The sequence below is a fragment of the Seriola aureovittata genome, chromosome 13, assembly GCF_021018895.1.
Source record: "Seriola aureovittata isolate HTS-2021-v1 ecotype China chromosome 13, ASM2101889v1, whole genome shotgun sequence".
Lineage (NCBI taxonomy): Eukaryota > Metazoa > Chordata > Actinopteri > Carangiformes > Carangidae > Seriola > Seriola aureovittata.
This window is the reverse complement of record NC_079376.1, coordinates 15059337-15084338: the sequence shown is the minus strand read 5'-3', so window position 1 is coordinate 15084338 and position 25002 is coordinate 15059337. Positions and strand designations below refer to the sequence as shown.

At 41.3% G+C, this 25002-nt stretch overlaps 3 protein-coding genes across 3 annotated transcripts; 2 read left to right on the top strand and 1 right to left on the bottom strand.

Moving 5' to 3' along the window:
* Positions 1-16: 16 nt before the first annotated feature.
* On the top strand, positions 17-6628 carry aldh6a1 (aldehyde dehydrogenase 6 family, member A1). Its single transcript, XM_056394131.1, has 12 exons — positions 17-170; positions 612-653; positions 758-832; positions 1370-1531; positions 1703-1781; positions 2284-2586; positions 3575-3696; positions 4059-4248; positions 4734-4915; positions 5023-5202; positions 6072-6170; positions 6245-6628. The coding sequence occupies exons 1-12, from the start codon at positions 132-134 to the stop codon at positions 6347-6349; spliced, it is 1578 nt and encodes a 525-aa protein (XP_056250106.1). The 5' UTR covers positions 17-131; the 3' UTR covers positions 6350-6628.
* A 135-nt stretch (positions 6629-6763) lies between these two features.
* On the bottom strand, positions 6764-13103 carry LOC130180553 (basal body-orientation factor 1-like). Its single transcript, XM_056394132.1, has 11 exons — positions 12968-13103; positions 12634-12886; positions 12483-12548; positions 10753-10896; positions 10574-10654; positions 10354-10424; positions 9459-9603; positions 8404-8897; positions 8087-8191; positions 7254-7325; positions 6764-7062 (listed from the first exon to the last, which is right to left on the bottom strand). Exons 1-11 carry the CDS (start codon positions 13009-13011, stop codon positions 6963-6965), a joined length of 1575 nt encoding a protein of 524 aa, XP_056250107.1. The 5' UTR covers positions 13012-13103; the 3' UTR covers positions 6764-6962.
* A 4613-nt stretch (positions 13104-17716) lies between these two features.
* entpd5a (ectonucleoside triphosphate diphosphohydrolase 5a) lies at positions 17717-24863 on the top strand. The gene is made up of 13 exons (XM_056394133.1): positions 17717-18158; positions 18552-18631; positions 18954-19097; positions 19487-19562; positions 20125-20160; positions 20575-20663; positions 20765-20844; positions 20972-21033; positions 21133-21234; positions 21890-22033; positions 22147-22203; positions 23066-23181; positions 23379-24863. Exons 1-13 carry the CDS (start codon positions 17717-17719, stop codon positions 23460-23462), a joined length of 1512 nt encoding a protein of 503 aa, XP_056250108.1. The 3' UTR covers positions 23463-24863.
* Positions 24864-25002: the final 139 nt, after the last annotated feature.

Genomic DNA, 25002 nt, shown 5'->3' with positions numbered 1-25002 from the left:
TTACTCAGAGCCCGCCCACAGGTGATCCATCTGCGCGAGGTAGAAAGCTGAATGCTGTCTTCTGCTGGCCACCGTCATATTTGCGGAGTTGGTGAAATCAGGTCGGCCTAGCAAAATAAAACATTTTCATCATGGCGTCAACAGCATTAAGATCAGTGCTACGGACAAAGGTAAGATTTGAGGGTTTTCAAGCCTTAAAAATCTCAGTAACGTTGCAAATGACGTAGACAGGTTTGACAGCTCACATTGTTTACAAAGTGCCAGGGGTCATGTGCTGCAGGATTTAGTTCTGGATTGATTTATTTCACACAGATGGGGTTAACTTCAGTTGTTTGCTCTCTTCAGTAGATATTTGATGCATATTCTATATGCATTCATTCTACCAGTCCACTCCAGTCAGCTTGACTTTGTCCCCTTCAAGCCCCTTCATAACTCCAAACTGTAGTTGCTCATTAATCTTGTAGGCCTTCGGCTGCAACTGGAACAAACTGGTTGTGTGCATTTAATTTTTTACAAAATAAGTAAACAAAACTTACAATTATAGCTTATCGATAATGGATAATATTTATTGCATTTGATGATTTCTGACTCTGCTGTGTTTTTTTTCTCAGGTCCCACTTAAAATTAGCCGTATGTGCTACTCCTCCTCAGTGGTGAGTTGAAACAGTACACACTTGTCTGTCTGTTGTTAAAGTTTCACATCAAATGTCATACGTGGATAGTTGGATCCAGATATGACATAATGTGTCTCATACAGCCCACCACCAAGCTGTTCATCGATGGGAAGTTTGTTGAATCCAAGACTTCAGAGTGGCTGGATATTCACAATCCTGTAAGTATTTCACTTGGCCTGGATCAATGAGCACCACTTATTCTTTTATAGGGACATCCTATATACTGTACATAGTTGGGTTGAAGTATATCCTCCATAATACTACACTGACATGGCTGATGGCAGCGAAGTCTACAAAGCTTGACCTGTTAGATAATGTTGAATGACAATGCCTGTTCCTCCCAACTGGTTCCTGTGGTTGAATGACTTACTCTGTTCCCCCGAATGAAAAAACAGCTTACTGTAATACGTCAACTAAATCAAATAACAAAGTATCTGCCGGTCAATGAGAAGCTTTTTTTTTTTTTTTTTTTTAAACCTCAGCAACACTTGGACAACAGGTGTTTCATCATGACGTAACAATCAAATGTTTCCAATGTGGAAATTTGTCTCTGATAAACTCTGACCTGCATATTTATGAAAGCCCACATATCTCAGTTAAACATCTGCCAGGATGCACCTGTTACTTAACATTTTCTGGACTCAAACACTCCCCTGATTAGTGAAGCTAATTAATTTTTTCCCTCTCCTCTGCAGGCTACCAATGAGGTGATCGCCCGTGTGCCCAAAGCCACAAAGGAGGAGATGTTGGCTGCCGCGGACTCCTGCTCCAGAGCCTTTCACTCATGGTCTGAGACCTCCATCTTGGCTCGGCAGCAGGTCTTTCTCCGCTATCAGCAGCTTATCAAGGACAACATTGTAAGTCAAAGGGTCAGAAAGTGTAAGGTGCAACTGAAAACCAGCACTGTCCAGTTAGATTTTTATTAAGTTATGTTTTACACCTGTCCCACATTACTTCACAGCCTGTTGTTTCAGTTCATATTAATCCTGAAGTTAAATACAAGGGATGGCGCTTGTTTTGTGTTTCAGAAAGAACTTGCAAAGTCCATCACGGTGGAACAGGGAAAGACCCTTGCAGATGCAGAGGGGGATGTGTTCAGAGGATTGCGTAAGTTTTAAGTTGCTCACACACGTGCACAAAGAACCCTTTTTCAAAGGGCAACAAATAAGTAAACATTTGCATGTAATGTACACTTTTACTTTGTGGTTGGAAGAATGGTTAATGAGTTATGCTAGTTATGTATCTCAATAAACTGGAACAAAGGTCGGTTTACGTCATGAATTTCCCCTAGGGGATAAGTAATGTATCTATCTATGAGCCCTCTGAATGATCACCCCTGATAAGCAGTCCAGTACAATTACTGCATTGTGGAAAATCTTATTTTGTCATTTGGTCAAGCTTTTATTCTGAAAATATGTTGTTCCTTTTGAATGAAAAATCTTTAAACAGGAAAAGTGAATCTTATTTGAGCAGTTTTTTTTTTTTTTTTTTTTTTTTTTCTTTATATTTTTTTCTTGAAATGGTGGATTACTACAGTTTGACATATCTGCAGAAAATAACATGAAACAAATTAACTGTGTGTTGCACACTCTGTATGTTTCCTCTGCAGAGGTTGTGGAGCACACCTGCAGCATCACATCTCTGATGCTTGGTGAAACCCTCCCCTCCATCACCAAGGACATGGACACTTACACATACCGCCTGCCCCTTGGGGTGTGTGCCGGCATTGCCCCCTTCAACTTCCCTGCTATGATCCCTCTGTGGATGTTCCCCATGGGCATGGTATGTGGCAACACCTACCTTCTGAAGCCTTCAGAGCGAGTGCCAACCTGCGCCATGCTGCTGGCCAAGATGCTCCAGGATGCTGGTGCTCCAGACGGGACTCTCAACGTCATCCACGGCCAACACGATGGTAAGAGCTGGTCTCTGTTTCCTTTAGCCTGAGACTGTCAGAAGTGTAGATAGAAGACAGTGTATGGGATGAAACTGTAAATTTAGCCTTCTTGATCTGCCCTAAATAATACAAAGACATCTGAGATTTGGACATGTGCACTTGATAACATGACATACAGAATCTTAGTGTCTGAAATTAATGGTCATTAAGCATCTTGGTCATGTGCCACAGTGGCTTAAGCGAATTACTTTTTGTATTTTTTATCTAGTCCTCTTTAATTAATTAATTAATTAATTAATTAATTAAATTCAGGTGGAGCTGAAATGATCGGTCAATGAACCAATTAGTTAGTTGGTGTATTTGCTAAATGATTAATTGCTGTAGTCATTTTCCAAGCAAAAATACCCCACATTCACTGGATCCAGCTTCTCCAGTGTGAGGATTAGGTGCTTTTCTTTGTCTTTTATGACAGTAAATCAAGTATCTTCAGCTTTTTCACAGTTAGTCAGATAAAACAAGACATTTGAATCTGTCTCTTGTTGCTCTGGAAAATTGTGATGGTTATTTTTCACTATTTTCTAACATTTAGTTGGCTAAACAATTAACTGGGTAATCTAGAAAATATACTACAGATTAAAGGAAAATGAAAATATTTGTTAGTTGCAGCTTTGTAGCTTCATATATACAAAAATTAAATCAAACCTTTTTCCTGGGTAAATGATAGATTTGTCAAAAAAGAGGAAGGATGCCCTTCACATTTTGCAAGAGTCCAGGGATTCATCTTAAAAATAGTTGTCTCAATCATGAAGCGAAAGAGGAAGTTCATTTCGGCATCGATGAACCTTAGTAATTTTTTTGTTCATTTGAAATTCAGAACTAACAAGAATCTATAATGATGACAGTTGATCAGTTTTTCATTTCTTGGGTTAATTGCATCATTTTCTGTGTAATGCAGTACAACACAGTAATTGACATTGAGATTTCTCAAACTGTTTTTCTGCCGCAGCTGTGAATTTCATCTGTGACCATCCAGCCATCAGGGCAATCAGCTTTGTTGGCTCAAATCAAGCTGGGGAGTATATTTATGAGATGGGTTCTAAAAATGGCAAGAGAGTCCAGTCAAACATGGTGAGTATCAAATGATAAAGTAACACCAGTTATTGCCTGAGACTTGCTGGAAATGTCCAGCAGGTGGCAGCATTGGCCAACAGATTGTTGTTATCATTGATGAAGTGGGAAGGTGCAAAACAGACACTATAGCTGTGCATCACTGGAGACCCAAACTGTGAATTATAAATGTTCCATTTATTCATTTTCATCAGTCCATCAGTCCTTTCAGTGACATGGACTAAAATGTGGGAGTTTACTATGTGAAATTTGTAGATTGTTTGTTTATAATTCCCTGATATTATGTTCTTACTTGTGACTAACCACTTGCTGTAATGTGGAGATCAAACTGCAGAAGGCTAACCACTTCTCATGTACTGTAGGGAGCCAAGAACCATGGTGTGGTGATGCCCGATGCCAACAAGGAGAATACTCTGAACCAGCTCGTGGGTGCAGCGTTTGGGGCAGCTGGACAGCGCTGTATGGCTCTGTCCACAGCCATCCTAGTAGGCGAGGCACGGAGCTGGCTGCCGGAGCTGGTGGAGCGTTCCAAGGCTCTGCGCGTGAATGCAGGTACCGCACCCCATCACCCCACCCTTCACCTCTGTCTCTCCTGAGCCCCTAGTCTTCCGAGGGCCTTTGGTTTAGTCATCTTGGGGCCACCCACGCCGCCATAACCACACCTCTCGCCTTATGCCCTGTTGTAACTCCACATTGGAGTTAGCTGGGAGAGAGGGCTTGTTGAGTCAGCCATGCTGCAAATTTGTGGCCAGATCTGTGGCCTAGACCTAAATAGCGGTTCAGAGCATCAAATCCTTTGAGAAAGGAAATTGATGTGAAGTAGAATGGAGAATGATACTCCCTGTTCGCTAATTTGTGCAGTACACAGGAAACCCATAAGTAGCCATTTTTGAGGGAGTGCCTCAGGGTGCCCCTCATCCTGGCTTTTGCGTTTGTGGCAAAAGAAGCATTTGAATGTCTGTGCCCTTGATGTGCTCACATCATGCGACTGCCACAGCATGTAACCTTATAGCTTGTTGTTTCTGGGGCCCTGCTAGGAGACCAGCCTGGTGCAGATGTGGGGCCTCTGATCTCTCCCCAGGCCAAGGAGAGAGTCTGCAGTCTGATCCAGAGCGGCGTGGACGAGGGAGCCAAGCTGCTCCTTGATGGCCGAAATGTTAAAGTTAAGGGTTACGAGAACGGCAACTTTGTGGCTCCCACCATCATTGCCGGTGTCACAGTATGTGGGTTTAATATCTTTATGTGCACGCAATAAATGTATTCATCGGAGTACCATTTAAAAAGAAACTAAACTGCCAATAAGTGGTCACCTTTGTGCTCTTACAGTCTGAGATGAAGTGCTACACTGAAGAGATCTTCGGGCCTGTGTTGGTTGTTCTCGAGGCAGACACTCTGGATGATGCCATCAGCTTGGTTAACAGGAACCCCTATGGCAACGGTACAGCTATCTTCACCACAAATGGCGCCACTGCACGCAAATTCACTCACGAGGTGGACGTGGGCCAGGTGAGTGGCTGCAGCTTCGAAATGTGTTCCTCTGTTTTGGGAGAAAGGAGATATTCACATCCCTCTGTCATTTCTATACAGCATCTGTAGCAGGGAGCACATCACATTTCTGTTTGAAAACTTTAACACTCTAAAAAAAACACAAAAACAATTATTTTCCATGTCAAGTATAGCCTTGTTTGCCCCTGACCTAAAATACACACATTCGGCAACCCCCTTCCCCACCAGTCAAGACTACAAATAGCTACAGCAAATATGTGTCTTAAATGAAAACAGGGGGACATAGAAACATTTTTACAGGTAGTATTCGAGGAGGGAAAATCTTAAATTCATCTCGAAAGGGATTCCTAGGATCCTGTTCAACGTTAAAGCATAAATATGGCCAGCTTTTTTCCCTGTTTGTTTGCCTGTGGAGCCTAGTTATGCCCTGTGTTTGCTGTTCACATGTCGGGGAATGCTGTGCAGGCCATGTGCTATACTCCTCTCCAAACCTCGATGCAACAAACATCTACTTTTCCTTTTTTTCCCCCCCGCACCTTCACCAAAAGGCCTTAGTGTGTCCAAACTTATTCTTGCTGTTACAAACACTCCAAACCAACCATGCCATGCCTCTACTGCCTTCATAACAAAATGTTTTATTTAGTTTTTCCTCCCTTTCATAAGAGCACGCTATGCTTTCAAAACTGCAAATATAAGCCGCAGGTTTAACTGTTTATTGCGATCATGTAAGCTTGTTTTTTAAACAGCATAGATGTACCACATCTCTCATCAGCCACATCTTACTCATGCTAGCAATTTGGGATTCCGGGGAATTACTTTACAAAACTTACACTTATGGAAATGAAAGGGACAATACTTGTTTTCTGCAGATTGGAGTCAATGTTCCCATCCCTGTTCCACTGCCAATGTTCTCCTTTACTGGTTCAAGAGGCTCCTTCAGAGGGGACATGAACTTCTATGGAAAACAAGTAAGTATCTCACAAACAGCACAAACCCAACAGTCTCAGTTTTTATGTAAACATTTTTATTTTTCACTCTCTAGGGCATCCAGTTCTACACACAGATCAAAACTGTAACCTCACAATGGAAAGCTGAAGATGCCACCTTGAAAAGTCCTGCTGTTACCATGCCTACTATGGGACGCTAAATACTCCATACAAATGCTACTGTTCAGTCTGATAAACCAGAACACCTTAATAACCCTTTTCAATGCACAAAACCGACTAACTATGTTCACTGTGAATAGTTCATGAATACTAAATACTCCCCTTTTGGAAGATTTTATATTAGATGTGTGTGTATATATAGATATTCTTATATGTAAACCACTGTGGCCAAGATTTCAACAATGCAAAAGATCTGTACAGATTAGGCAATGTTTGTACGGATCCAAGTCACTTCCTCAAATACAATGTTGTCAAGGTTCTCACTGCATTTTATTCCACTGACCCACTATCCAATGATTGTTTAGAGATCTTGTTTATCTGGGGTAAATTTTGGTGTCAGCACTTTGTTGTCAGAGAGAAGTTTTGAATTGAGTGAAATGATCCTTTAAATTCATTTTGACAGAATTGAAATAAGCTTCATATATGAAAGAGAGAACTCACAAGCCATAGATACATGCATGGTAAGATATTTATAATGAGCACAAACAAACATCTTGTATTCTGCTATACACATGATTGACACTCTGTGGGAAGTGCACAGAGCAGAGGCAAACAATCCAGAGTGTGATGAGTGATGTAGAGGCCACACAGAGGTCATGTGGTGTGTATATCCGGCAGGCTGTTTGGGTTCGAGGGCAGAACGGACTCAGGCGCCTGGGTGATGAAGGTCGCCGGGCAGAGCTCCTCTCTAATTCTGGAAGAAAGTCATCATTATGCAACGCTAAAATGCGGCCGTCTTGATAAATCACACGTGAGCACTCATGTTCTCAGAGCCAATGCTTTCTCAGCTAAACATGGAATGTGGGTCCAGTAAATCTGCACAGGCTTTGTAATTGCAAGGATGAGGAACAACTTTTATTCTAGTACATTCCTTTAGTGTCTTACCCGGCAGCATCGCTGTCAATAAAGCTCTTCTTCTCAGAGGAGGCAGACAAGGCCAGATGGTGGCTGACTTTCCTATCAGGACACAGGCAGAGTTGCAGTTAAATACAAAACCTCATAGTGAAAAGCCATGTTTTAGCAGACGGGTGTCTGTTAACTCAGGCCTACAGTCTGTCTTGGAAAGGGGTTACTCTGGGTCAACACAATGCACATGGACTTGACTGCTGGTAACTGACTCTTGAGTCGCCAAATGTTCTGTGTTACGCCGCTGGACTAGGTGCCAGACCACTGCTAACATGAATATACATCTCCTCTTGCCTGCTATACCGCCATACATCCAGATCCCCTGCATACTCCTTTCTGAAAATCATGTTACCAGCTGCTCTTTGACCACAAGTGTTCAAAGAACAAAATAAACTGCTGGTGCACATGAAGAGGGGCCAATAGGCTGAAAAGCAAATCGACGTGACCAGATGTTTGTTTCCAAGCACACGACTCTGCGGCTGGGCCTATTTTTACTATTGTGCCCAGACTCTTTCTTCATTCTTTTTAAGCAGCAGAATGGAAAAGAAAATTGGTTGAAGCCTAACTGATGTTTTATGGTATCCTCTTCTGCTGAGAAAATGGCTGTTTAAAACATTAAAAAGAGGGAGGAGTCTCCAGAGGTTCAGCCTGAACTACTGCTCGGTGTCACTAAACAAAAGTTTAAGTTCATTTTAGGGGATTATAAATGGATTTTAATGTATTAACTAGGATGAAGTCGATGAGTGATGAACAAGCAACCAGACCAAGTCTTTCTAAGTCAAACGTAAACAATTACTGAGAAGTTTAATTACCTTTCCTTCTGTCCATTCATTTTAGCAAACAGAAGCCTGAGCACTTGTTCCCTCTGCTCCCAAGTAAGATCTGAGATTTCAACTTTGCTGCCTGGTTGATGTGTCCTAAAAAGCAGGACGATGAAATCAAAAGTAATATCAAACTCTGCTTTTGTACAAATTAATTTAGTCTGTATGAAGAAGAACCTCGAAGAGTGTTGAAGTTTGATGACCTCTGAATGAGCTGCAGGTGACTTGGCACTAATCAATGTGGAATTAAAAGTATCACAAAAACATACAATTGTACAAGTCATGGAAATGATGGGAAGTGGACCTACCACGTTGCAGCTGCCTCCATGTCTGAATAGACAGAGTTGGTACTGTGGGGGCTTTCATGGAAGGTGCGGATGGGTGGGAACTTCAGCTTTCCTGCTGTGGCTTCTTTCAACCTCCAGCGATAAGCCTGCAGAGCCTCCTTTTTGTATTGCAGCCTGCTAGCCATGACCTCCTGCTTCACCTGAGCCAGTGACTCGTGGAAGAACTGCTCCAGCTCTGTGCGCTGCTCCACAACGGTGCTCGCTAGCCGCTTGATGTGCCCTAATTCTCTTTCTCGCATGGTGAGCACCTTCTGAAGCTTCTCTAACTCTACCTGGCTGGCCTGTGTTCTGACCAAGATCTTCTCCTTCTCTTTCTTTTCCTCTCGCTCAGGTTCTGCAGTCTTTTGCTCCAGGGCCTGCTCCAGGGAAACTACCTTGGCTCTAAGTTTTGATAGCTGTCTTTTTTGGGCCTCCATCTGAGCTGCATTCTTCTTTACCATCGACTCAAAGGTGTTCTGGGTGAGTAGAGAGAAGAGCACAGTAGTAAAATAGATGACACCCACACAGCTAACTCAGGAAAATCCTTTCATTTTCATGCCAATATAGGAGTAGAACAGATAATGATTTGTCTGCTAGCCTGTGCTGCTGAGTGAGCGGCCAAAGCATCAACAAGGAGGGTTTACTCCCTTGATTGACTGTCATCATCACTGGTAAGATTAATGTGCCCAATATTTATTTATCTTAAAGAATCAGTGCCAGAAACCTGCGAAGGAGAAGCCACTGAATTTGAACCCCATACACCAGTGGAAACTCACCACAACCACTGACCACTGAGAGGCTGGGTAGTAGTCAGGAGGTGGGGGGGTAGGAGTAGGACCACAAGGAAAATACACAAGGTCAGCACAAGTAAACAACACAAGGGAAAAACCACCTGAAATATATTCTGGACAGATCTGACAAGTGTTTCATAACTGAAATGATTGAAAATGACTTTATGGAGATGAATGCTCTCTGTCCAAGGACTGGTGGTGCCTAATAGTAATGTTGCTGTTTGCTGTCCTATGGTTCAAACATACCTTGTCCAGTGCCAGCGAGGCATTTTGCTTTGCCAGTGAGTTTGACAATTTCTGCAGGTCCTCTGCCTCCTTTACGTGATATTTCAGTGCTTCATTGAGACGGACGTTCTCCTTAAACACAGAGCGCGAGGCATCGTCCAACTGCCTAAATAGTTTACAGTACAAACAAATGAGCCACTGAGAAATTTGTCTCTAATTATGAACACACCACTATAAATCTTAATTTTGTGCCTGACAGCATTTGTACACAGGTTGGATTTATTTTAATCTGCACAGAGTGTCCCAAGTAGAGTAAAACAAATGCTTTATGTAATATTTTAAGACTGTTTATTAGTCAGTGTAGTAATGGCTTTAAATGTGAGGGGATTGAGTTATGACCATGTTGAACATATCGCACAATTTCGCTCTCAGTTTCTTGGTTCTTACACAGAAAACTGAATTAACTGAGCCACTGTACTTGGGTTCCAAAGACAACCTAAGCATGTTCAAAAGAAAATCAATTACTGACACTATGACCAAAGCGACAGGACCACACCAGTATCAATGTTGATGTTTTATGAGCTGTAAAAAAATAACTAAACATAGCAATGGCGAAATATACATCCCATGGCCTCAAAAGTAATAAACTATGGCCTTCCACACACGCTTTACCCTCTCCTCCCTTCAGGACATTCTGGGACGGCTAAGGATGTGATCATTGGCTTAGGTGATGTACACTATAATGAACATGACGAACTGGTGTGGTCAAGAAAATAACATTAGTTCTAGTTATATATATATTTATACACATAAACACTTATGTGAGTAAATTATTTTTTCTTTGCACTCTGAGCACATCAAAGTGCAGTTTAAAGAATAAAATTAGATTGTGAAGGCACAGTGGAAACACACTCACACAATGGCTTCATTGTGGGCCCTGTCCACCACCAGGGCTATCTTTCGCGCGGCTTCTTTCTCCAGGCGAGCCTGCAGGGAAATTTATGAAACTCATTCACTGTTCCAACCGAACAGATCTATTTCACAATAATTTCACCACATCATATGTCATCATCCTATCATAACCATATGGATGCGAGTGGGATCATTTTAGGTAACTTGTTAGTTTTTGACGATACCTTTTCTTTGAAGAATTTGCCTTCCATTTTGTTTAAGTTTTCCCTGTGTTCCTTTTCAGCAATATCCATGCTTTCTCTCATCTACAACATAAAAAGTCATGGTAACTGGTAGCATTTTAACACCCTGACAAAAAGGATGACCACTGTTTAATAGGTGTCCTCCTCATGTTTTTCCTCACATCATTGAGCTCCTGTTCCATCCTGGCTTTCCTCTTCTGAAACTCCTCAATTTTCCTCATACCATCCTGGATCGTGTTAAAGTCACTGGATTTCTTTCTGAACAGTTCTTTCATCTCGATGATTTGAAGTGTGTAATCTTCAACCTGTTGAAACCAACGTTATAATTAGAGGCACAAAATGAAACACATTCCACATATTAAATGTAGACCAAAACTGTAAAAATGTGTCCACTAATCTATATAATAGAGCTACTGCAACGTTCCCATAAGTGCAGCTTGTATCAGTTTTAAGGAAGAGGATTTTTGTCCAAAAGTTCACATTGGCCATGCTCTTTTGCAAACCAACTTTAAGCACAGATCAGTCAGCCTAAATACCTCAAGATGCTACTGTGGAGAAGCTAGTCTGAGCAAAAATGTGACAAAGTGACCAAAGTCATGAGAAACTACCAAAACATGCACCCACAAACATGTACATGACGACTAAATGAGAGGTTATCAACCATCTGATTACAACTTTAGGCCTAATCGTTATTCTTCAGATAACTCTGTATACGTTCCTCTACATCAATGCACCAGTGTGCAGTATTTACACAAGTTGGTTTGCATCATATGCAATTTTCACTCTCTGTGGTCTATCAAATCATGAGCTTAAAAATATATCCACCAGTTTAAAGTTAAGTGATTAGTGTTGCATGCACCCGTCTTGTCCTCTTGCTGTGAAGTAACTGCATTATAAAAGTCTTTATAGAATAGAGATTTGGATCACTGGATATCTCAACACTCGAAGAGTTTCATCATGTCGCTCCTTAGACAAAAGCTAGCCATTTACGTTCTCTGAGTGACTCTGATGGAGTAGTTTCCATTACCTAAGTCAATTTTCAAGATGAACCATTTTATCACCTCACAATGAGAAAGGGGTTGTGAACAACATGTCTTGAATTCACATCTTTAGAGTCAACCACAGGACAGTATTTTTTCTCCTTAGTGGACATATGTGACAGTTCCATACATGTCTAAAATAGGGATGTTTCAAGTTGGTCCAGACCATGCCTCTTATTTCTTCATCAGACACTTATTGGACTCTGTTTTACCAGCATGAAGTAAGAGCTGGAAGATTGAAAACAGCTGCTAGCAAAAGAAGCAAAAGTTTTTTGTACCTTTCTGTCTAGTCAAGCAACTTGATTTTTGTCATGTCAGTTTGATAGCTTGATCTTAACTACTAAGCAGCAGAGGTGAAGGCAAAATGGAGTCACAATAAGCACCTTGTTGGTGTATATTATGTAACTTTAACTGGATTTTCAGAGTAAGGATCTGGGTGACATGTGAGGTATGGTGAACACATCAACATCAGCATTGCCACTGCCGGTTCCTGACCTAGCACTTTTAAATTATGCTTCTTTTTTTTTCTGTGGCCACTGACATGGATTAAAATATCGTTAGACCATGTAACTCGGAATGTGAGGGTATGTTTTTTTTTTTTTTTTTTTTTTTTTTTTATGGTCGCTTTGTTTGGTTGTTGTTTTCTTACATAATAAATGTCAACATAATTACACACAGGACAGCTGTTAAAACACAGCGCAGCACATTTTTGAGATGCTACAGGTTACGCACAGTAAATCACAGTAGTGCTGTATTCTACTATGAACACGCTATCTTGTACATGTTTTGTGGGCCAAATGAAAGCTCGAGTTGCATTTCTTTTCGTGTTGCTGTGTTTTAAATGAACTCACCAGTTTGTTTTGCTCCTCACGCGCAAGTGCCTCTTGGCCTTTGAGGGTTTTCTGCAGTATATTGATCTGTTAAAATAAGTGGCAGAATGTTAGATACGACTGAGCCCGTCACTCTGTGCTCATTCACACCTTTACAAACTAACTTTCCGACCTTTTCCTCTTTGGCTGTAGCCTGTCTCTTCAAAAATCCAGTGACATCGATGGTGTCCTTCTCCGCGCGGTACAGTTGATTGGTGAGCTCCTCGTTCACGCGCGCCAACTTGCGGCAAGACTCCCGGTACTGCACGAGCGACTGGTCCGTGACCTGTAACCTCAGCTCCCACAGGGCAGCGTTGGCCTTGGCCCTCTCGATGTCTGACTCTTTGTCCGCTTTTGACTCCTGTTTGCCGTCTTTTTTTCCTTTCCTGGGCCAAAAGTGTGACGTTAGTTTATTTTCCATTTGGACATCAGTGCAGCAAAAACAGTGTACAAATGTACGTACTCACCCGGTTTTCGCCCTCTTTACTTTGGCAACTTTCTTCTTCGGCATCGCTGTTCCTTTTATCGACTAAAATACTACAGACAAGACACCTATGCTGCCATAAGGAGACGAAGTTACACGGTAATTTTTACAGTTGGCTAACGGTAACGACAGCAAGCTACTGGAACTTGCTGTCAATGTTTGTATAGTGTTGTTGCCATAGAGACGATGTAGCCAAGGAAAAGGTCACATTTCTCTGCCATAGGACATATGGCAGGCTATTGTATATTTAATACACACAGTCTTAAATGAAAATGATCCTGAGACATTTTGTCAGATTTGTGTCTGAAATGCATTTTAATATCTGTAAAAAAAAAAACAAAACAAAACGAAAACAACATACAACTTACAGCTATATAACAACTATATAGGTAACCTTTAGAATGACATAGAGATACATCAACAGCAATTGTTGTTGTGCCCCTATTATTTGCCCAGACACCAGCCAGTAGGGCTAATCTAGAACTGAAGTGACTGGTTGAATATTTGATCAGTTGAATCAACAATTGATTTAATTTCTATCTTTAAGCAAAAATACCAAGAAGTCTGTAGTACCAGCCTATCAAATGTGACTATTTGCCAATTTCACAGTTTTCTATGGGGAGTTACAATTAAATACATTATGGACGTATGTATTATTAGATTCTATGGCTTTAGTTTTAGATAAGCAAGTTTAACACAAATGTACTAAAGCACAGGTGTTACTAATAACATTAATGAAGCATTCACAATACAGCACCCTGAAGCTTAATGGAATTCAGACTTCATTAGTTTTATTATTTACACCTGTGCTTCTCCTACTCACATGTCAAATGTCCTCATCACATAGTCAAAAGGCACACCTGAGTTTATCACAAATAATTCATGTACAACACGTACATTTTGACAACACAGAGACATGACATTAAAACTAAACCTCTTAGCATGTGTCCCAACAACGTTCAGACATGGGCTAATAATCATATTTGTATCCTATACAAAATGTACTGGACATCTCTGGGATAGCAACACTGCCCATTTTTATAGAAAGAGATTAAACTTCTGTCAATTTCAATGATACTAAACATGGACAAACATCCCTACATTTGAGAGACAGGAACCAAATAAATAGTGTTGGCAATTAATTTTCTGTCCGTTGGGTAATTGATTAATGAACTTAGAATACTAATAACATTCAGAATACTGTTGGACTGTTTTTCAAGTTTGTCTTACTCATTGAAAAATTATCACCAGCTTAATGCAACTGTTTTAATTAACACCCTTTCCCTTATTAGCATTTTACATTACATTACATTTACTTATTTGGCATATGCTTTTATCCAAAGCGGTTTACAAGTGAGGGACATCACTAAAGCTTTACCAACAGCTATTGCTTTTTTTTTTTTTTTTTTTTTAACTTGGTGGCAATTCTGTGTTTTAATTAATCAACGACTCAATGACTGTGACAGATTATAAGATACACATGTCTGTTCATGCTCACCAACTTCTGGACTGACACAGAATGGCTGTATTTGTCACTTGTCTTGTAATTACAGCCTTCTCATGCTGGGCTCTATCAAACAGGATCTGTTTGCACTTGATCTCCTCCCACATGATGACATGAGATACATGTGGCTTCTGTCAGCAGCATTGTCCATGTTGTCCTGAAAAGAACTATGTGTTACTTGCTGCCATGTCCACAGTTGTTTTTTGCTGTAGTTATGAGAAAACCACTAAGATCAACGTAAATGCAGTTGGCTTACATCTCTGAAGAAACCCATCCAACAGAAACAATGTAAAGTTAGCTCAGGTCATGATTCAAGCTCCAAACCACTGAATTCTCCCCATCATCTTGTTCAGCTTTCTGCAGGAGCCTGAGAGTGACCATGTAGATTATTCATCAAGCGAAAAAGTAGATATCGCAAAAGTGTTGGGTGTAGCTACTGTAAACTGAATCATATAGGGTCGCTCTCTGCTCTGGCATCATGAACAGAGTTTGAAGACTAAATTTAAAGGTAATTACTATGACAGTGAGGAGAGAAAACTGAAATAACCCTGAGCTTTTCAAAGCTGTCATTATCACTGGAATTGTAATGACAAGGTTTGGGTCTCTTCAATGGACTTTTTGGGGTAGGACACCCACAAACATGGCATTCCTGAGGGTAACATTGCAGCATATTAATGATATATTGGACAGTGTAGATTACAAAGCTGGGGTCCCTTCTCATGCTTTACGGTTTCAGTTAACTTGAAACAAAATACCAAACCTTGTCTTGAAACTACTTCTTGTTTCAAACATTGTGCTTGTAATGTGCTGTGTCATGTTGTAGTGGGACAGTTTACATACAATTTAAACAGAAGCAGTACACATCCTAACATCCTTGGTAACATATAGATTTTTCAGTAGTTTAGTTTCTTGTATGTTATTCTAGAGGGAATATTCAAAAATGATAAAAAATTTCTTTTGTAAAATATAAATTCAAATGAAATCTTTCTTGGAGATCCTATTGCATCATATTATAATTGCAAAATAAAGTAGGTGTGAGTTTAAAACATGATTCATGCACCAAAATCCCCTTAGGTGGATTGCAGCTGTCCAAACACTGAACATTATCCGTATTAATTGCTGTATTAACCACAGGATGTGTCTGAACAGTAACAGCAAGAAAAGAACTGACAACAATTTCAAATTGAAACACACATTGCAGACAAAACATGACTTCTTTAAAATTTCTAGTAGGACATTTTTATTCAGATTTAATTAGTCACATTATCACACTGTTGACATGCAACCAAGAGATCTATGGGCACTAGTCAGTGAGAGGTCCTGGACATGTATGCTTTGATAGGGGCAAACGACCATTCTGGTGAGCCACAGGATTGAAAAAAGTAGCCACAGTATTTAGAAAAAAGGAAGGAGGAAAGAAAGTCCAATATTTTTAGTCCAAATTACAGTGTTGGAACAGAGCTTTGCACAGTAGAGTGTCCTGGGAGTGGAGTGGCATGGTTGGTGGACGCTGGTGCCAAGCCCCACCCTCCCCACATTGTCCTCTCTGTGGACTTCCTGCACTTTTTGTGCCTGTCTGCAGGACCTCTGTCCTCCCCTTACCTTTCTGGATAGGCTGACGGTCAGCTTGCTCTCTGCCTCAGCCGCCTGCTGCATGAGGTGAAACAGTTTCATGTAAGCACATGTTAAGTCAGGGTTGGGACGGGGTCAGTTCCCTAGGGATACCTGAATTTCTAGACTACCAGCGCCTTGTCTTTCAGATCTCTGTCGTCTTTCTGTTGATACAAAGTGGGTGAAAAATATCACAGCCCAGTACAAATCTCAGTTCATGTAAGGTCTTGGAGTTGATGTGCCCCTGTGCTCCACTGCTGTTGGATGTCTCTGCATCCTGCAGTTAAAGCCAGTAACTCTGAACATTACATGAGAACGCATTAAGTGATACACTACAGCATGGCTCATGATGTTGTGCCAAACACCCACCTAAAGCGGAGAAACAGCCACTCATGCTTTTCATGCATTCTCTCGTGAAACGTGCCTTGCTGCCCAAATATTTTTCCCTTGGAAAGGCTGTGGTTAACACAGGGATGAGTGGGAGTGAGATGATTGCTAACATTCTTTTAAGTTTTATGCCAGCTGGAGTGCAGGTCACATTTGCATTTTTTAAGGTTGGTGAAACTGCTGCAGTGGTTTTAATGTGGTGATTATTGCAGGATCATGAAGAGGAGGGTGAGAGAATTTTTATTATACATGCATGATTCATTCAAGCTACTGAACATGAGTAGTTAGTAGAGGTGGTAATACATAATAAAACAATACATTCTCTCTTGTATGAGTCCCAAAAGGTCTGACTGACCTCGGTTTGAGTTTCTGTAATTTTTTTATTTTGTTTCCCACAAAGCCCCAAAATATTGAAACAGAGCATCACTCACCAGCACCAGTAAAGGTTTATTCCAATTGAATAAAATGGAAAATTGTAATATTTGATTTGCTTCTTATAAAACTGCAGTAATTAATGTGAAAACTAAAAAATAATTTGCCTTTATAACTACTCAGTAGAAACTTACATGACTCCTAATTTAGGCAGTGGCCAAATTTGAGCACTTGTCAAGTTGTGAAAGTCCAAAGAGTTGGGAGAGTAGAGTGAAGGAATCTCTGAGTCAGATTACTATACAAGTCTTAAATACACTCATAAAAAGTATTTTAAGACCCTTTCTTTTGAATTTCTTCACTGTGGACCATTCATAGCCATTCATTTTGACTTCTTTATAAACCCCATTCTCCTTTCCTACGAGATTTTTTTTGGCTCCACAGTAACCAGTAAAGATGAGGAGGGGAAAAACATAGCCAAAAATAATTCTCCTCCTCCTCTTAAAAAAAAAAAAAAAAAAAAAATAGATGGGAAAAGCTGTTGGTAGGCAGGTAGTCCGTCTCCAGCTCCGCTCACAGGAGGGGGGACTCCTGATGGAGTTGGGATGGACCGCCACAGGATTGGTGGATGGCTGCTCTCGGTGTGGCCCCATGCCAAGCCCTTATGTCTTTATAAACTGTAAACAGATGACCGGACAGTCCTGAGTGTGCACCGCATCCACTCTGCCTCTGTCCATCCCCACTGCTCTCTCGTCAGGGCCTCTCTCAGTCTTTAACTCCAGCATCCACCAAGGCTTCTTCTCCTCAGCTCGCCTTCTGTTCAGTAACTCCAGCTGTCTCTTCTCTACGGCTGAGAAAACAATGACCACGCCGAGCCTGCTCCTCACTTTATCCGTGTGGCTTCTGGCTGGGAGCCTCATAGCGGAGGCGACTTACTACCGGCACCACCGCTACGGCCACTTCTACCGCTACCGGGAGCACTCCGCTAACACAGAGAACCTCCTCCCTGAGGTCTCCAACCCGGTGCGTGAAGTCTCGCATCCCGGCGTGCCGACCTACCCCGAGATCCCCGAAGTCTTCCACCCGGCGCCCGAAGTCATCCCCCCCATTCCAGAAGCTTTCCACCCGGTGCCCGAAGTCGTACATCCTGCACCTGAGCCTTATCACCCACCTGAGGTTTACCAGCCAGTCCCTGAAGCCTCCTCCCCCGTCAACATGAGTCGGGTTTTCCATGGGATCATGTTTGACGCTGGGAGCACAGGCACCAGGATCCACATCTATAAGTTCATCCAGAAAGACCCTGGTAAGTGCACCACTCTCTCTCTCTCTCCTTCCCTCCCTCTGTAAACCAATAGTAGGGCTTTGCACATGCAGTTGGCTCCCACTCTGTCTGCCTGCTGTTAGGTCATTCACTCAGTGGTGTAAGGACAAACACGCAATAGCAAAGTGCATGGGCAATACAGTTTCTAAAAGTAGCTAAGGTGGACATTTAATTTGCCTGTCTGACTCAACTGTGTAGGAAGCAGACCTCTGAAACTGAACCAGGATGTAGGTGAAGTGCTGCATTCTAAATATCACGTGTTGTAAAAAAAAAAAAACTATGCAATTACAAATACTGAAGTTTCTTTTTGTATATCCTCAAATGTTATACTGTTACCTCTCTGGTTTACGATCTGTATACTGACTTCTTTTTTAGTTGAGCTGCCAGTTCTGGACAATGAAATGTACCATGCAGTGAAGCCTGGACTGTCTGCTTACAAAGACAACCCTGAAGAAGTATGTATGCATGTTTACACCATCACTTATTATTAATTATCACGTATATTAGGGAGTTGTTCACTGTCTGCAAACCACCAAACCACTGGGATTTTCTTTGGGTTGGGCTCATGTGATGTAAACACATTATAATTACAAAAATGCGTCCTGCTGATGCTGTCACTACTGCCCACTCCTGTCTACTGTATTTACCTACCTTTGACTTCAACAAGACTTTAATACATGTATTTGTTTGATTTTAAAACATGTCTTTCTCTCTGCTTTCGGATTGGCCACAAATGTTAATTTTGCTGCCTGTGACTGATTGCCGTCTCTTCTGCAGGGTGGCAACACCATCCGACAGTTGCTGAAGATTGCCAAGAAGACAGTCCCAGAGGAGGAGTGGAGGAGGACCCCGGTGGTCCTGAAGGCCACGGCGGGTCTGCGTTTGCTGCCTGAAGACAAGGCCAACACTCTTCTGAAGGAGGTGAAGCACGTTTTCTCTCTGCCCTCAGACAGTTTGGCACAGACACCACCCGTCCCGCCAAGGAACGGGATGAGAAACCACTAAGTGCTTACAAGTGTCACAGAAAAAAAGAGAAGGCAGCAAGTCTGCCCGTTTGGTGGCTATCATGTTGCAAAAAACCAGCTGTTGTGGGGTTGTGTGGAGTAACCATATTTGTCATTTAAAGTATTAAATCCAGGCTTCTGTTCCAGCCATGTTTGTGGCTGAGTTATCTGTCACTCTAAAACAGAACAGTTTGACTGCCAGAGTCTGGAGCAAAGTGTATGGCTGTGTAATTTAGTGTGATGGCATTGTTTTAAGACATAGGTAGTTGGTAATTCAAATGAAATGATGATACATGTCTTCCACAGGTACAAGAGGTATTTGATGAGTCCCCATTCTTTGTGCCAAACAACAGTGTTTCCCTCATGAACGGAACAAATGAAGGTAGGTTATCTTTTATTACATGTTTGTGCTGTGTACAGTATACTCTACATAAAAATTATACTTTTGGTGATCTTTGACTGAGATATTGTCTGGCCAGGTGTTTTTACTGCCTCATTCACTGAAGATGTATCAAACAGTGCTGCTCTCATAATTCTTTTTACAAGAGGTCTGTTACTACCTCGTTGAGACAAATAAATATGCCAGCGTGAGTCGCTGTCCCACACCCAATAATTTAGTGCGATCCTCCACATCACTCATTAAGACACCCTCACTATGTTGTGTTTCATCATAACTATGTGCCATTCATTATCCTCACTTTATGAGTGCAATAACTTGACATCTGAGACAAATGTAATTACCTGGGCTGGTCTGCAATCCTCCATGTTAGACCAACACTGGTACTTTAATATCAGCCTAATGAAGGAGAACATGACTAAACGTCATCTCCAGTTTATTTATGTGAGCTTGAGTATGTTTGAATGGGAAACTTTAGCACGAGCCAGTTGTAATCACTTCTCAGGTTTTTGCTAATGCAGACATTTTCACCCATGTGCTGTTTTAGGAATCCTCGCCTGGGTCACAGTGAACTTCCTTACAGGTAAGACATTGCTTGTGTTTTGCTATGGTAGTGTTAGTGGTTAGGAGGCTCATATCTGAGGCTCCAGTGTACACAGGAGTCCGGCAGTGAAAGACTCTTGTCTCCTGTCTGAGGTTATGAGCTTGAATCACTGGCCCCACTCAGGTTGCAAAACCAAGCAATATTTCCTCACATTTTTCACACATCTATGGCACCATCACATTTATTTTAAACAACAACAACAACAACTTTAAGCTCCAAACCAATAATGTATTTTCCCTCTTGGTGGGCAAAATATTATCTGTAAGCATGCATCAATCTGACACCAGTGGCTGTAACAAGAATACATTCTAACTAAAACTGAAGACACAGGATCACACAGTATAGTGTACACATTCAGTTTGATGAGTGTAACTTTGTGCTTATTTGCCACAGGTCACTTATACTCCAACACAAGGAGGACGGTGGGGATCCTGGATTTGGGTGGAGGATCTACACAAATTACATTCCTTCCTAAGTCAAAGGTGAATTAAACATTTGATGTAGTAAATACAGCTATTTATAAATGTTGTAAACAAAAACAAAAAAAAAAAACACAGCTAAATGTATGTTGTTTATCCAACAGAAAACGGTTCAGTCTGCTCCTTCCAGTTACATTGCCAGATTCAACCTGTTTAACCATACATACCAACTCTACACACACAGGTAAATAACAAAGATGCTATATTCTCTATGGATTTTGCCCATGAAAATTCACTCATTATTGTTCTGTAGAGTAAAACAAATGTATCTATCTAAAAACTTACCATAATTGTATGTTACCATCTCGTAGTTATCTTGGAAATGGACTGTACGCGGCTCGACTGGCAACTCTCGGAGCACTAGGAGCTGATGGTAGAGTATCTAGTACCTTTTATCACCCTTCTGCTTACACTCATTCGTTCCCTAAATGCAGTCACTGGAAGATGGCAAACAGTTATTTGTTTTTCCCAGGTCTTGATTGGAAAGTCTTCACAAGTTCCTGCCTCCCAAAAAAGTTCAGAGAGGATGTGACTTTTGGAGGAACCACCTACAAAGTTAGCGGGATTCCAGACGGTAAGATAAAAGCACTTTGAGGTTTTGATTGCCTTCCCAGTGCCTTGGGTCCAGCATTCCTTTCTTTTCTCTGGAAAACAATAGAGTACAGTATAATACAGTCTCACATGAGGACATTTATCCGCTGAAGTTCCTGTAACCTTGGCGCCAAACGCATGTTTTGTCATACTCTCTCTCTCTGTTTTCCCTCTTGAACAATTATACTGCAGTCAACCTTGTATTTAAACGAAAAGAAAACTGTCAGTTAACTTCACAAATAAGGCAGTCACTCCCATACCACAGTCAAGTAGCCAAAAGATGCTGGGCTTGTCCCTGAGTTGTTATTTTTTTTGTGTAACGAGCGGCTTGATCTGGACCGCTCACAATTATGTGGTAAAAATAGACAGCGTTAACTGCCGCTCTTGTCAGCACATGGTTTTGCCGGTACAACTGCCGGCACAACTGTGCCAATCATGGGACTGTGTGAAAGTTGTCTTTCTGGGGCTTCCCTTGGTGAGCCCCCAGCTTCAACATGTGGCTGACCTCAAACTGAGGCTCCTGACTCTTCCGATTGTATTCCATCCATGCAAGTTTAACTGACTGGTTACATCATATTTCATCACTTAGTTAAATTATTCTGTTACAAAACTACATCTTTCACCTTGTCTTTCTTCAGGCTACGCAGGCTATAAGCTGTGCTACTATGAGGTGATGAAGGTAATCAAGGGAATAGTGCACCAGCCTTACGAGGTGAAGGGCAGCAGCGTGTTCTACGCTTTCTCCTACTACTTCGACAGAGCTGTGGAGTCTGGCCTCATCGGTGAGTGGGCACAGACCAAAGAGTCACCTTCCAGTGCCATTATCTTTCATGCTAATCATCATCTTTTTCACAAAGTAGGTATTCAAATTGCATGTTTGTTTTTTCCTGCACAGATGGCAGTCGAGGAGGTTCGCTTGAAGTTAGGGATTTTAAGAAGAGAGCCAAGGAAGGTAAGAGTTACATGTTATCTTCTCTAGGGTTGGATAAACTTGTATGAAACTAACAATCTTACAAGTTATATATATCAGTCAGCCACTGAAACTTCATGCAAAACAGTCCATGCTCTAAGCAAAAGCACCAGCTTGTTTTTGCACAAAACACTCTGTACGATGGCGCCAAATTGGCACGGCTTATCCTGTCAAAAAATAATTTATTACAACAGTAAAATGTAACCGATTATTTGCTAAAATGTGTTATGGAGGCAGATTATAAGACAAATGTAGTTTATTATCGAGTAAATGTATGTTAACATCACTATAAAAGTTTTTAGTATGTTTAACCGATACACACCATGCTTATCAGTTCAACCTTGTGACACTTGTAATGTCCGTGTAGAACCAGATTTATAGCAAGTAGGAATGAGTTGGTGTGTTATATAAAGCTGTTTGTGTTGTGAGAACACTGTCACATGGTCTTGACGAACAAGTCTGGCTCAGGCTGGGCTGGCAGCTGAGCTGAAGCTGTCTGTCTGGCCCAAGCAGGAGGGCACCTGACAGCCACACAATACCTGGGGGCTGACACATGCTGAAACAAACACACACACACACATCCACTGTGTACTAGGCACCGCCACCCACCCGCAGCCTTGTGCTGACCCTCAGCCACTCTCCTCACACCTCCCTGTTTATTCAGCCAGACAAAACAGAAGGGTCATCTTTTAATCATGTAGCACAGGGGTTAGAAGAGGTGTGTTTTTTTGTTCATACATGGAATGTGTCTCTATCATATGATGCAACAAATGCTTTTTTGTCAGATGTGTGTGAAACCTGTGTTAATGTCATGTGTCAAACCTGTGGCTTTTTGTGTTCACAGTGTGCAACAAAATGACCAAATACCGTGCTATCAGCCCCTTCCTCTGCATGGATATGACATATATCACTTGTCTGCTAAAGGAGGGCTTTGGCTTCAAGGACAACACTGTGCTGCAGGTGAGCAAATCAGAGCCAGGTTACTGTGGACAGTGAATGTGGGAGTCAAAAGAATACACAATATGAAAGGCTGCACGACAAACCTTCACATTCTTGCTGTGCAGTATTTCACAAGATTACAACAATTTTCAATCTGCATGACAGTAGGTGTTGGAAATTGTGGTTTTGATGGAATTCCTCCTCTCACTGTTCAACAGCTCGCCAAGAAGGTGAACAATGTGGAGACAAGCTGGGCCCTGGGGGCAACCTTTGACTACTTCAGAAACCTCAACATCCACTAAGGACAGCTTGCTGTCGCAGCAGCCAGCACTGAGAGGGACAGTCTGTCACTGTGGGGTGTCCCTTCCTCCATCCACCCATCCGATCAGCCCGTCCTCTCACAGACACACCCGGTCCCACCACCATGCTCCCTCACCCACCATGCCCCTCCTCTTTTCCTCAACCTCAGCACCCTGCAAACACTCCGAGAACTGTTGAAAAAGAAATCACTATATTTTTATAAGGCCAGCTATTTCTACTGTATGTTGAGCTCATAACTGGTGGGCTGACTTTATTTTTGTAAAACGTTTACATTTTTGATTCCTTATGGGTGTCTGATCTGAAATGTCTTTTTCACCTACCTGTAAAGTGTGTAGAGGGGAATTTAGAAGCAATACAACCAGTCATGGTGTTTTGGTGCTTACTGTGGTCCTGGTGTGCACTGTACAGTACAGTTGAAAACCTCTAACTAACTTTAACTTCTTTTTAATTCCAGCAGTAAATGAACATACAAGACCCTAATTCATCGTCAAAACATCATTGGAAATCGAGCAGATGAAAACCACACAGCTTCTTTTCTTCAACTTTGCACATAACACTTTATTTGCAGATATTGTAGCTAAGACGTAATCAGGTTTTTTGATGTCGACGAGAGAGTTGTACATATTCATCACTAGTGTTGGATTCATTGTCACTCGGGGGCAGAGAGAGCGCTGTGGAGAGATGCTTTTACAAGTATGAGGTTCATGCCTGTATTTTTCAAGTTCAGCCATTATTGTTTGTTTTGTCTAGAGTGGAAAAGACCTTATCAAGCACGGCTAAATTGCAGGGGCCTCAGGTCTGAACTGTATTTTAGACCAGCAAAAGAAAAACCTCTCAAGGAAGACACTGCATCCAACAACATCATTTACAGCCATTAAATGCAACAAAAATGTAAACAGAAATTATGTTTAAAAAAAAAAAAAAAAAAGTTTAAGACACCCATGACTCCTTCACTTGATGCTGGTTGATCAAAAACATTAGTAATATTGAATTCTGTTTGTCATTTTTCTTGTGAACTGTACAAATATTTAATTACTGAAAGTTTTATCTAATGTAGAGTATTTTAAATATCCTCATCAAATATTAACTCTTGGACTTTCTGTGTAACTGCTCTCTAAGCCATGCCTTTGCTGTCCTTTCAGTATTCAACATGTTCAATAACTACTGCTGTATATACATAATGTAAACTTATATTAGAGAAATACTTTGACAGGAACGGCTTCTACATTGCGAAAAACTTTATGCTGCACAATTGCTCAGAAATGCCTCTATGTTCATCAGTATGAATAACCTGATGACAATATGTAAATTGTTGTTTTTATTAAATCCAGTGGAATAAGTGTATACTATACATGTATGTTTTAATAAAACATCAAAAAATGCTTTGTGTATCGTTCCACTTAGTTGGATCAACATTTCTCATTTTTTCTTTCTCATTAACTTTGTGTATGATATTATCCATGACTGTACAGTCTACAGTTTCCTCAGAAGGAAGTGCTTCACATATCATAGTAAGGTGCT